The sequence below is a fragment of the Drosophila takahashii genome, chromosome 3R (assembly GCF_030179915.1).
Source record: "Drosophila takahashii strain IR98-3 E-12201 chromosome 3R, DtakHiC1v2, whole genome shotgun sequence".
Taxonomy (NCBI): domain Eukaryota; kingdom Metazoa; phylum Arthropoda; class Insecta; order Diptera; family Drosophilidae; genus Drosophila; species Drosophila takahashii.
This window is the reverse complement of record NC_091681.1, coordinates 26,652,990-26,665,898: the sequence shown is the minus strand read 5'-3', so window position 1 is coordinate 26,665,898 and position 12,909 is coordinate 26,652,990. Positions and strand designations below refer to the sequence as shown.

The 12,909-nt window shown below is 38.2% G+C and overlaps 4 protein-coding genes and 1 long non-coding RNA gene across 11 annotated transcripts in view; 3 read left to right on the top strand and 2 right to left on the bottom strand.

Annotated features, from left to right (window-relative positions):
• The window catches only part of cher (filamin protein cher), a 34,779-nt gene extending 27,547 nt beyond the window's left edge, over positions 1-7,232 (bottom strand). For 3 of the 7 annotated variants that reach the window (XM_017137485.2, XM_017137486.2, XM_017137489.2), the window contains exon 1: positions 7,203-7,232. In XM_017137485.2, coding sequence (XP_016992974.2) covers positions 7,203-7,217 — 15 coding nt within the window. In that variant the 5' untranslated portion in view covers positions 7,218-7,232. Of the gene's footprint in view, positions 1-1,239; positions 1,827-7,202 lie in introns of those variants that run through there. The other 4 variants (XM_017137483.3, XM_017137484.3, XM_017137487.3 and 1 more) reach the window with 4 other exon arrangements.
• LOC138913422 (uncharacterized) lies at positions 3,684-4,524 on the top strand. The gene is made up of 3 exons (XR_011419165.1): positions 3,684-3,815; positions 3,908-3,989; positions 4,455-4,524. It is a non-coding gene; the product is annotated as an uncharacterized lncRNA (long non-coding RNA).
• On the top strand, positions 4,720-5,266 carry LOC108054507 (uncharacterized). The gene has a single exon (XM_017137496.3). It carries the CDS (start codon positions 4,993-4,995, stop codon positions 5,242-5,244), a length of 252 nt encoding a protein of 83 aa, XP_016992985.2. The 5' UTR covers positions 4,720-4,992; the 3' UTR covers positions 5,245-5,266.
• LOC108054506 (uncharacterized) lies at positions 5,628-6,008 on the top strand. The gene has a single exon (XM_017137495.3). It carries the CDS (start codon positions 5,628-5,630, stop codon positions 5,883-5,885), a length of 258 nt encoding a protein of 85 aa, XP_016992984.2. The 3' UTR covers positions 5,886-6,008.
• A 4,775-nt stretch (positions 7,233-12,007) lies between the features above and the next one.
• On the bottom strand, positions 12,008-12,830 carry LOC108054527 (chymotrypsin-2). Its single transcript, XM_017137527.3, has one exon. The coding sequence runs from the start codon at positions 12,828-12,830 to the stop codon at positions 12,027-12,029; it is 804 nt and encodes a 267-aa protein (XP_016993016.2). The 3' UTR covers positions 12,008-12,026.
• Positions 12,831-12,909: the final 79 nt, after the last annotated feature.

The following is a 12,909-nucleotide window of genomic DNA, read 5'->3' as shown; positions in this document are numbered from 1 at the left end:
AGTGGACTGTGGACTGTCCACTTTCCCGCAGCCAAGTGGCAATCAAGAGTCAAGGAAAGTTAAGTGCAGGCGACATTTTAATACGCTTTTTTAATGGATTAATTTTTTGCAAATTGCTAGAATTTTAATAACCCTTTGATCTATTTTTAAAGTATAAAATATTTAGTTTTAACGGCTAAACAATTTTAGTTGCTGAATTTGACTGTGTTTTAGCTGGTTTTTCGCTTTATTATTATCTAACTTTTTAAGTGATTTAATAATTATATTCCAAAACAACGAATACAAAATATAAATTAATTTTTAAGTGTTTCAAGTTAAAGAACTCCGTATCTTTTGAAACTTGTGAGTTGCCCTTATCTTTTGACCGGAGAAACAAGTTCCCAGGTAACTCCGCCTAATTCATTGTTTACCAACTTGCCCGAAAAGTTCCCGAAAAGGGTATACAGACAGAAAGGCCCGCGAAGAACGAGCGCAAAGCGGAGTGATCAGAAGACGACTGCGGACAAGGGAGCAAAACGGAGTTCGCGTGCCACACACAAACCGAAACAGAAACGTAGTCGTCCCCAAAAAACCAACAGAAATAGAGCCCCCGCAGCCCCCCGCCCCTCCCTCATCCGTCTGGGCCTGGCCAACATGAGAATATGGCTAGAAAAAGAAATTGGAGTGGAGTGCTCGAGTGCGCAGCGTGTGAAGTTCATTAACATTTTCATTAATTGCGAAATGCCGCGACAAAACGCAATGTGAACTGCAGCAATTAAAAGCGGCCCAAGTAAACTACAGTCAAATTGGAGTGTAAATTATGTGCACCCTTAATTTTTCGTAATTAATAAATGGTCAATTGAATTTTTTTTTTACTTTCATTGAATTGATATAATTTTTTATTTGAATTATTTTTTTTAAGCAATCTAAAGATACAAATTTTATTGTTTTTCGGAATAATTAGCCTTCTCAAAAACAGCAGTTCACGAAATGATTAATTCTTAGTAATTCGTATATGAATACTTTAGATCCAATAATGAACCATTTAATAAGTCTGGTAAGGGAGGGAGTTATAGATTGTCACTATGGGATTCGGATTCGTTTCATTTTACCACGTAAATTAAAGTTCTCAAGACAAAAATGAACTTTCTTCCTAAAAACGAATTCCACGAAATTTCGAGATCTTTCAAGGTTCCCACTTAGGGAAGTTCTCCTGTGGCCTACGCACACTCCCCCATTTCCTTACACACTCACACACACCTGTTGATGGCAAACGTCGTAGTGTGCGGCTGGTTGTTGGGCGTAGAAATTTAAGTTGCTAAAATTCTGCTCCGGATTGTTATTGTTGTTGCTGTTATTGTTGGTTGTATAAACACACGCGTTTTGCTGATTTTGCTGCGAATTTGGCGGGTTCTTTCTGCCGTGACTGTGGTGGCCGTTGTTGTTGTAGTGGTGATTGGTATGGCTATTGTTGTTGTGGCTGAGGAATATGGTCGCCTGCGTCGTTTGACCGTTTGTATTCGCGTTTTGCACTAATTCACCGCCGTGCGTTGTGTTTGACGATTTTCCGGGACCGGGACCGTCGTTACTCTTGCGCGTACCACCGTTAAATAAATTTTTATTTTTCAACGCCGCCGTTTGTCGCACACCGGCATTCGCTGTCTCTCTCTCCATCTCCCCGTCTCGCTCCCGATCGCTGTACATTTTGTTGTTTTTCTTCTCTCGATCTCGCTCTGCTCTCTCTCTCTCTCTCGGTTGTTTTGTTGTCGTTTTTTCAAGTTTGTTTACCGCTCCACAGTGGGGCGAAAAAGCCAAAAGTCTGCCTTAAATCAGCGGAGCCCTATATCGAATATCTTTTGATGGGGCATTGTTGAAGGCAATTAAATATGTAAAAAAACATCATAAGGTGAATTTTTTTAGTGAAATTTTTTTGTTGTAGAAAATTTTTAAGAAAAAAAAATTGTTTTTTTTAGAAAAAAAATGTAAATAAATTACTTATAGGGTTCTAAGTTTCCCAATATTTTTTTTTAATTTAACTTGATTTTTGAAAAAAAAAATTATTCAAATCGGTCAACTATATCTTATAGCTGCCATATAAACGCTTATTACAAAGGGGAATGTCTCGGTTCTATTTCAATATTGGTTCATATAAATTGGGATTAAGTCATTATTTATCATTTTAGCTCTATTCTTACCTTTTTTTTAATTGGTCAATGATATCTTATAGATGTCATAGAATCAATCAAGGAAATATAGCATATTTTCAAAAAAAAACTGGTAGAAACCGGTATTTACTTCATATATGTATTTTTAGTAAAATAACATAGCTTAAAATTTTAAACCCAAATTTGTTTATTAATTTATCATTATCTTCATCAATACCTTCACATAAGTAAAATATCTTCATGATGTTAGGGCGCGCGAATGAACCAGGGCTGACGATATTTCAAATTATGAACATTTCTTGCTAACTTAAACTGCGGTTTTCTCAGAAGAGGCACAAAAGGGCAGGCTAATTTTTTCAGAATATGTAGTTAAATATCTAAACTTTTTTTTAAAAAAAGAATTAAACGGGGATCTAGGGTGTAACACTACTTTACGTCCAAGGATATCCAAAAAATCCCTTTTTTTTTTGACCACTTTTAAAAAATTAAAAAAAAATAGTAATTATGTATCTAAAATTTTTATTTTTTTTTAATATTTTAAGAATTGGTTGCTCTTAAAATTTCAATCGTTACATATACGACTTAGGCCCTTGGGCGCTTTCAGAAAAATTTCAAAGATGTGTAAAAATACCTTTTTTTCTTATTGGCTAAAATTATATTTCGAAAAATCCACTTTATAAATCTGTAGTGGGAGAACCATTCAACACAGATCACTCTTTCCTTTTGATGTGTATAGAGAATTCAATTGTTTTTAAAGTTGCATTGCAACATTTTGGAAAATCTTAAAAAAAAAAAAACCATTTTCGGCAGGCTTTTTGTTCTAGGCGCCCCACAGTGGAGCGGCTCAACTCATGAGGCCAGGTTCAACTTTGTAATCAATTCCACAGAGTAGAGAATACCCTTAATTTTTTATTAATTTTTTGAGCCTTAAAGTATGCACTAAGCTTTTGAAGGCGCTTATCAAATATAAGAGCTTTTTTGTTAGACTAGTTATAAAACCTTTGAGAAATATCTGTTGCTTCAGGCAATTCTATTTTTGTTTAGAAATTTATATTAACTGTAAACATTACTACAAAAAAACGTCATGAGGTCCCCTTATTTATTTTAACTAAGTATGTACCCATATTAAAAGTATGAAAATAGGAACCTGTTTATGACTAATTATGTCCGTTCTATGACTAATTCGTATATTTTTTTGAATCTTACTTAAGACAGAAAGTAACTTAATAAACTTGTAAAAACATTTTACTCATCAGTGTTATTTATTTAAAAAACGAAGCTTGGATTGTAGTGAATGCAATGACTAATAAACTTGTCACCAATCGTACGGTTGATTTCATGCGTCCTATTAAAAAAATCGTTTCGTAATCAACAAAAATAAATGTTATTTTTATCAAAAACAAATATATGAAAAGTTTCACATTAAAAGGCAAAGAAAGTGTGGTGAAAATATGAAAGCAATTCTTCCGTTATTTTGATTAAATTACTGGAATTAGGATGTTATCATTTTCGGAAGCACAATTATGTGAAGTATGTCCCTGAAACCTTTGAGACCAAGCCCCAGAATTGGCAAGTCCCGACCCTTTTCAAAACGAAAACAGAAAAGCCAGCAAATAAAATGATTCATGATCCTCTTGCACACCCATAACGAGGGAAGAGCAAATAATTCTGGTAAATATTTGGCATATTTGTGGATTGCTTTTGGCAATGCCTTTTTAATTCCACTCCCTCTTTTTCCGCCTGATCAAATGCAAAAACGAAAGGCAGACACAAATGCACGACGACGGCCAGACAAGTGAATGAGCTAAGCAAATGGGGCTGACAACCAGCGACCTTCTCGATATGGTTAGGAATCGTTAATTTTAGCCAAATGAGTCAAAGTCAAAACGAGTAGCTATGTATGATCGATTGCGGATCAACCTGTGGAATGCATAATGCCGTTTTTTGGCAGCGAATCCTTCGCCGAATTCCCCAAGGGAGCTTTCCAGTCCCTTCCTTATATGTCCATTGAATCGTTGAACTGAATTTTAGCATGGAGCTAAAAATAGATCAACCATATTTAGCAGGCAAACAGTAGCGAAAAGTTTTCCATGATTCTTGCAATATAAAATGTATCTAAGAGTTTGTCCAATTGTTTCTTTTTCTTAAGATTTGTTTGACAAATATCTCAAACGCATTTGTGTCAATATTTGATTTGCCAAAAACGGCAAGTATAAAACTGCGAAAATCTGCCAGAAAAATATTACTGTCAATACAGAGTTACCAAAATGAAGTTCTTCACCATTCTTTTCCTTGTGTGCTTCATTGTAGGTTTTGAAGCTGCCAATGCGTTTTCTACTTCGTCTGTGGCTTCGTCGGACTATGGAGAATCGACTACCACCACGGAAATGTCGACCACTACCACTATCCCTTCAGTACCTACCCCAGCGCAACCTCCATGCGGAAGCAATCCTCAAGGACCCTGCGGGCAGGCTCCTCCCCCACTGCCACCCTGTGTAGGCGGAACTGGTGGACCTTGCGGAAAAAAAATGTACTTCTTCTACTGAATAACATAAACATATCATCCTGGCGAAATAAACATAAAAAGGAAAGTTTAACTTTGTTAAGTTTTCGAACTATCAAACCAATCAAATAGTTAAGGTTCTCTATCCATGAAGTTAATCCACGCTTGGCTCTAAAATTAGAGCTCCCATATTTGTAGACAAACAGTGGGAAAAGTTTTCCATGATTAGGGACAATATGAAATATTTCTTTAGCATTTGTGTAAACACTTTACTTGTCAAAACGTAAAGTATAAAACAGCGAAATTCTGTTACCAACCTATCACTGTCTATTGAGAGTTACAAAAATGAAGTTCCTCGCTATTCTTGTTCTTCTGTGCGGCATTGTAGGATTTGCGTCCTCCTCTTCGTCCACGAACTCCATTTCGGATTACGACACAGCTTCCACAACTAGCACCACTACCGCTGCTCCTGTGGGTCAACCTCCTTGTGTCAGCTATCCCGAAGGACCCTGCGGACAAATCCCACCCCCCTTGCCACCCTGTGTTGGCGGACTTAATGGACCTTGCGCCCAAAAACTCTACTTCTTTTACAAATAAATTAGCCTTTTTCCGAAGTAATAAAATAGGTCCTATAAACATTGTTTTAGTAAAAGTTTGAGCTTTCATAAAATGGTTTAGTCCAGTGATAGCTGCTGTATTGGTCATCTTTTATTAATTATGTTTTAATAAATAAATACAAAAACTTCAATTACAATTAAAGGTCAAGTCTTTTGAAAAATATTGGAAACCCCTTTAACCAAATCTCAGCTACGCTTCTGATTTTATTAAAGTATTTATCCAATTGTTCTTTTCTTGAGATTTTTATTTCAAATATGCACCGCTCTAGCATTTGTGTCAATATTTAACTTATCAAAAATGAAAAGTATAAAAACCGTGAATTTCTGTCTCAAAGATATCAAAGTCGATTCAGAGATACCAAAATGAAGTTCTTCGCTATTTTGTTCCTTCTGTGCGGAATTTTAGGACTCGCTCTGTCTGCCTCTTCTACCACATTATCTTCGGATTTCAATGACTATGGCTCAGATACCGTTACCTCTACTGAGGTACCAACTACTACAACTAGTGCTCCTCCGGCACAAGATCCATGTGGAAGCGGACCCAAAGGACCCTGCGGACTGCCACCCTGTGTAGGCGCAATTGGTGGTGCTTGTGGCAAGAAACTTTACTTCTTCTTCTAAAAAATTAACTTATTTTCGGGACCAAGAAAACATAAAATGAAATTTTAACCTTAACAAATTGTTTTACTAATAAACATGTGACACCGTAACAGAACTACGCGTGGTGGTAAGAGCAAAGCAACCTTATTTGTGAACAAACAGCGGGAAAAGTTTTCTATGATTAGATAGAACATAAAATATCTATTTAGCATTTGTGTCAACAGTTGAATTGACCAAATAAAAGAAATAAAACTGAGAAATTCGGTAACCGAATTAGCACTGTCGTTACAGAGTTACCAAAATGAAATAAACATTCTGCCAAATTTCCCAAAGCTAATATAAAAAACATTTTACACGTGGTTTACTTTTACGCCGAATAAATAAATATTGGTAAATTAACTTAGATTGTTTGCTCAGCTGTTTAAATAATTTTTGAATTGTTTGGATGCGTAATTAAAGTTTAAGCATGTGTGTCAATAACGGTATCCCGGTACCTTTTAAGGTACAAAAGTGTAAAATTTGTTTCAGAAACTATCACTTTTGATAGAAAGTTAACAAGATGAAGTTCTTCGCCGTCCTACTGATTCTGAGTGCCATGGCTCTAGTTGTCATTGCAGGTACGACGCCCACAACGGAAAATTATGCTGCCGAATTTGAAAGTACAACTGGAGCAACATATACAACAACTACAGCACGCCCATGTGGTGGAAGCAACGGAGGACCTTGCGGCAAAAAATTGTATTTCTTTTTTTAATCAAGGAATAAAGTTTTTGGACTAAAATGTTCTATCCTAGTTTTATAAAAAAGTTATTGACAACAACTCAAGCTATAGACTTTTAGGAAGCCAGTCCTTCATTCCACATTCCACAAGGGAGTGCGACATTGGGACTGGTGCCCATACAAGTTCGTCTGGCTGAGGATTCCCTTATATGGAAATAAACTTTTCGAATCGCGCCAAAAACGGCAGCCAAGTGACCGCAACTACGTGAGGCGCCACTTGCATCGCTGGGGAATTGCATGAATCAGCGTCGCCGAGCGCCGCCAATGAAATGCTAAATAAATTTTCACTTCCATTTTAATTAATTTGAATTTATTTGAAACTAAAATTACACCCAACATTTACACACCGAAGGCGCAAGTGAGCGAAATTGGCCCGCCCGTTTGACTAAAAATAAATTGACAAATATTTTGTTTTTATGAAAAGGTAATGAAAACCACATGTCCTCCATTTTCGTCGTAAATATATCGTAAATACAAACCAGCAATGGAAAATCGTGTGGGTGAAATGCAAAGATGGGCGATCAGATAAGGGCCACCCCTGCACCACAATAGACTCACTTTTCGGGACGCCATATCGATGATCTTTGGCTGGATGGGGATTGCTGTTGAATGATCTCAAGTCGTAATACTTCAGTGGGTGCTTAATACTGATCACTTGATTGCCCGCTAATTACACAATTCCTGGCGGGGCAAGCACGTTTTTTTGGTTTTCTCTTTTCAAAAACACAACACAAACAAAATGGTAAGCCTTTTTTTTCGTAAACAAATTTCAGAATTTTCTTTCGTTTTTGAATATAATTGCACGAGCTGCGGGCGTTGCTTTCGGTTTCTTTGGTACTTGTACTCGTACTGGCCGCGACAATTTCTCAACTCGACTGAGTTGTGTGCGCCTCCTTGCTCTAAGTTTTTATGCAGCCAAATGCTCGCAGCTTATTTCTCAATTTCTTTATTATTATTTTCTCAGATAAATCATACAGCTGGGGATGGTCAAGTAGAACTAAAGATCCCCTTAACAAACTCCTTTTGGCTTTAAATAGTGATCACATTAGGTATAAACTAAGTATTTGTTTTGTTTAGCGTTTATTAGTTAGTCATAAAATATTTCTCTAAAAACATAATTCGAATGAATCACAAAAAATTTTTATTCGTTTCAAAACGAGATTAAGTGACACATTTTTCGAGTCATACATTATCTCAAAGATTTTTTACTTATCACATTCTTGAGTCTTTCAGCAATATTTATACCCGTTACTCGTAGAGTAAAAGGGTATATTGTATTCGTGCAAAAGTATGTAACAGCTAGAAGGAAGCGTTTCCGACCCCATAAAGTATATATATTCTTGATCAGGGTCACTAGCCTAGTCGATCTAGCCATATCCGTCTGTCTGTCCGTCTGTCTGTCTGTCTGTCTGTCTGTCTGTCCGTATGAACGCTGAGATCTCAGAAACTACAAAAGCTGGAAGGTTGAGATTTTCCACACATATTCTTGGGCTTCCTACGCAGCGCAAGTTTATTTCAGACGAGCGCCACGCCCCCTCTAACGCCCACAATCGCCCACTAACGATTTTAAAATGTGCCTGGCGGTCACACCTTTGAAGATTTCCGAGAAGTATAAATGCAATTTTGTTGTGTATATTTATACCTATCGAAATGTAGAAGACATTTTTCAAATCGGACCATTCATTAAAAAGTTATACGCAATCCAAAAATATATAACCATCTCCCTCGCACTCCCTTTAGCCGAGTGACGGGTAATAGATAGTCGGGACACGAACCCGACTATAGCGGTCTCTCTTGTTTTCTTATTCGTAGTAACTAAATAAAAATATTAAATAACAACTTGTTTTTACTAAATGTTTTTAATTTATTAAAAATGTATAATTAGACCTCATTCGTTATAAAGTTTTTAAATGACCATCCGCGTCTGTGAAACGTCTTCAATACATAATTTGTTCAATATTTATTTCGCTTCATGTTTTGTGTTGTGTTTTTGGTATTGCATGTGACGTTGACTGGACGTCGACGTCGACGCTGACGCCGACTGCACTCTTGACTCTGTTTGGCAGGTTTTTGGCGACGCTGCTATAAGGTCCCCCGATCCCCACCCACCGAACACCCCCCGCAGCCCCCTGTAACTCATCGCAAATGTGATTTTAGACGCGCAGCTGATTTTGTTGTCATTCTATTCATAGAACTGGTTGTAGTCTTTTGTGTTTTATTTTATTTTTCAATCCTCTCTGCTGCTGGCCACAATTGAAAGTGCCTTTTGAGAGAATGATTCGCTTTTGGCCATCGCTGGCGGTCGCCCCAAGTGCATTCCGCATTCCGTGTTCCCCCGCTGGCTGACTCACAATTCGCGAATAAAATATGCTAAATCGGGGGATCGTGGAACCCATAAAACTCTTAAATCAAAAGCATATGTACGCATAGTATTCATGTGCGGCCAGTTTAGTCTTTTGAGATGACTAACTCGCTCCGGCCAAATCAGCTGTCATAAATTCCCTGATTTTATTTAGCTCGGGTCGAAAGACTCTCGATGTTTATGTATGTTTCTAGATAAAACTCAGCAAGAGCACGCTAAATATATCGTAAATTTTATTTTGATTACGTGATTTCACAGCTCTAATGTGGCCATAAAAACTAGAGTTAGGTATTCAAAAAATTCGCAGAAATCTTTTTTGATTGAATCGAAAGCAATCTGAAACAATCTTCTTTTACGTCTTTATTTTAACATTTATTTAATTGAAGTTTATTTTTTAGGTTTAAATGAAAAAAAAACATGAAAGTATTTTCTTATTAATCATATATTTTGAAGGTTAGGAAGTCTCGTGACTAATCACAATAAAACTTCAAAACAATGATTATAGTTTGAGTTTTTTTGAAGAAAAATGTTTAGATACAAATTTAATTTAAGCGTAACTGGTACTTATTTATATTCATTCCCATCAAAAATACAAAAAAGAGGACTGGTACTTTATGATACTACTGAACACATAAGTACTGTACAAGGAACCCCATTCATAGAAACTCTTCAGAGAAAATTCCCCTAATTTAATTTACCAATTCATTTTGACGCTGCTTGCGGACGCGTAGCGCGTGTACTTTTAAACAAATTTTATTTGTATTGGTTATCATTATTCATGGTATTTGAGTTTATCCAACAGCTGCTTCGGCTGTTAATATTTCTTGTTGCGCATACGCCCCGTTGCCGACAAGTAATTTCACGTGCCGACGCTCTTTTGCTCCCCCAAATCTGCCCCGCTACTTGGATATTTTCTCCGAAAATAAATGAAATATAATTAACAACAGCTCAGCGGGAACTAAGAAAGGAAATCAACAACAACGAAAATATATGGGATAAAGTTTGTATAGGTGGTTCCAAATTATTAATTTTTTCAAAAGAATACTTGAAATACACCAGCTGTCGATTAATTTGGCAATATAATATTCAAAATAAATATTAGCAAAATAAATAAGGCTTTTAATTTAAATAGATCATATGCACAACTGTTTTATTATAACATTTCGTTAAACAATTGAAATCAAATAAGGGGAAAAGTATAAAACTGACAAAATAGTATCAAATATTCATCAGTTTGTTTTGAAATCCGCAGAAATGAAGTTCCTAACGATCGTTGCCCTTCTCTGCTCCCTGGCTGCCTGTGTTCTTTCCGAAGACGAAACAACAACGCCGAAAATTGATTATTGTTTTGATCAGGCTTCTTTATCTTGGATTGCCTGCTCTGAAACCAGTACTTCGTATCCCAGTTGGACGGACTCTACAACATCTGCACCCACCACAGTGTCACCGCCATGTGATGAAAAGTTCGCAGGACCATGCGGCAAATGGTTTAAGGGTGCCCAGAAAATTTACGTGTTCAACTAAAATCGCTCAAAACTTGTCAACCTCCTTGAATAAATGATTTTGAACAACTAATTGCCCAATCCTCTCAAGTAAACCCCGAAAATAGCGCAGGTGCGCCGGAGCATGCGATCGAGGCTAAATAAAGATCGGAGGCGGGGTTAACATCTGGCGCCCGACAGATAAATGCACTTTACGTTCTCACAGCTAAACATTTAATGGCTCTTTTGCTGGGATCCAGCGAAGAGACCTTTCATCGCCGGAATATATCACAAAATGGCAACGCCTTGTACGCAATATTTCAACCAGAAATTCACATAACATGAAATATTCGGAATCTATTATATTTTCGCATATGTATGTACATATATTTATTTAAAATGTGTAGTGGGCCGTACACTTGCGGCCGCATTATTCATCACTCTTTGCAGATATGTCGTTAATATTTCATCGCGCATTTGCCTTTATTGGAGACATTATTTCACATACTTTGGCATTTTCACTTGCTTTCGAACAATTTCCCCCCGATTATGCACAAGTTGCGAAATTTCACTTGCTATATTCTCGAGTATATATAGAAATATGAGCGACACACGCGTCTACATATAGCTCATACGGATTGCGTATACGCCGCGTATTCCAAAAGAAAATTCGAGACCGCACCGCACACGTCCAAGTCAATGCAGCAACTGAAAATCTTTTCGAAAATGCCAAGACACAACCCACAACTGAGTGTTTTCCCGCTTTTCATTTTTTCCCCCTTAGCTGAATGGCGAGCGCCGAAAGAAATATTTTCCGAATTTCCATGCGCCGTGAGCGATTTCTTTCGACATCTTTCTCGCATCTCAAAACATGACTAAGACAGCGGCTGTCTGGGTCTACCTGCTTTCAATTAGATCAGCGCGACACGTGTGGCCAGCGCGACACTTTTCCGCATGCGACATAAATCACAAATCAGAAATCTGAAAGCGGCAGCAGGATGAGTCAGTCGGACATTCCGGCTGTCTGTCTGCACAGCCTCCTGGCCGAGGGCCAAGAAATTTCCCTCCAGGATGATCAAAATTATCCACAGTCTATATTGATACGAAAAACAACAGATCATTTTGGTCTAAAATTTTGAAAAAAGTATGTCTCTTGTAGGTAATACGTGCAATAAGCAGCGTTTTAAGATCTGGCTAGTACTCCTAGAATTTATAAGGTTAAATGGGTGAAATATATACCATTTCTATTTCCTAAAAAATACTTGACAAGTTTATTTAGTATTCTTAGACAAATGAGCGCCTATAAAGTTAGATAATCTATAAATATTTACGCATCTAATTTAAACATTTGATTTTTTTTTTTGACAAAAGGAATACTATATGTTAAATATTCAAAAAGTGAATATAGTAAATAGACTTTGAACTTCCGATCTTTTGGTTGCCAGTTCGAGCGTTTCGCTCATATCTCATCTTCCATCTACCTTTATTTTATTTACCATTAAAGTGAAAGTTGTTCCGAATGTGTTTAAAATCATTTATTCAGCCTATTATTGTCTGCTGATGGACCTGCGCACACCTGCCATTGCCACTCATCGTTTGTCGCATCCAGTCGTAGTAGTACATGACATCCATAAATATATCCGGAACTCCCTGGGCACAGGGTACAAAAAAGTTGAGTATGCCCACGAGGGTGCCCTGGTGGACCAGGGGACCTCCCGAGTCGCCGTGGCAGGCTCCAATGTTGGCCTGTCGATAGGCACAGATGTGGCCGGGACCCAGCTCCAGATCTTCGTAGGCGGAGAGTAGGTTTGCGCAGGCCTGGCTGCTGAGATGTTGCTGCTGGACGCGCTGCAACTGAGAGGGCAAGCTGCCCGCCGCCGACTGGGATCCCCAGCCGGTGAAGACCAGATCCGAAGTTCCTCGGGGAAAGGGGGAGGTCGGAAGCCCAACCGCCTGAGTTAAGGCATCAAAAACAACACTCTCGTTTAAATGTAGCAGACCAATATCATTCTGGTACTTGGGACTGTCGTAGTTGCAATGAAGGTAGATGGCTTCCGGATAGTAGACCGCTCCTGGTTGTGCATAGCGAACTGTTCCAGTGGCCACCTGTAGTCTGCTGGCCGGATAGCCTTTGACACACAGACCCGCCGTGAGTATCCAGCGATCCGATATGATGGCACCACCGCACAAGTGACTGCCCACAAGGGTTTGCAGCGACACCTGGTAGGGGGCCTCCCCCTCGGCGGCATTCTGGCCACCCACAATGAAGTGCTCCTCCGCGAAGAGTTCAGCGAGGAGGAGGGCAAACAGGAAAATATAGAGAAGGCACCGTGCAAACGCCATGGCTGAAATGCAATCGCAGACTGAACTAGTTTGGTTTTACCCTCTGCGATTTTGATTGAACGATCGTAAAGCCAAAATG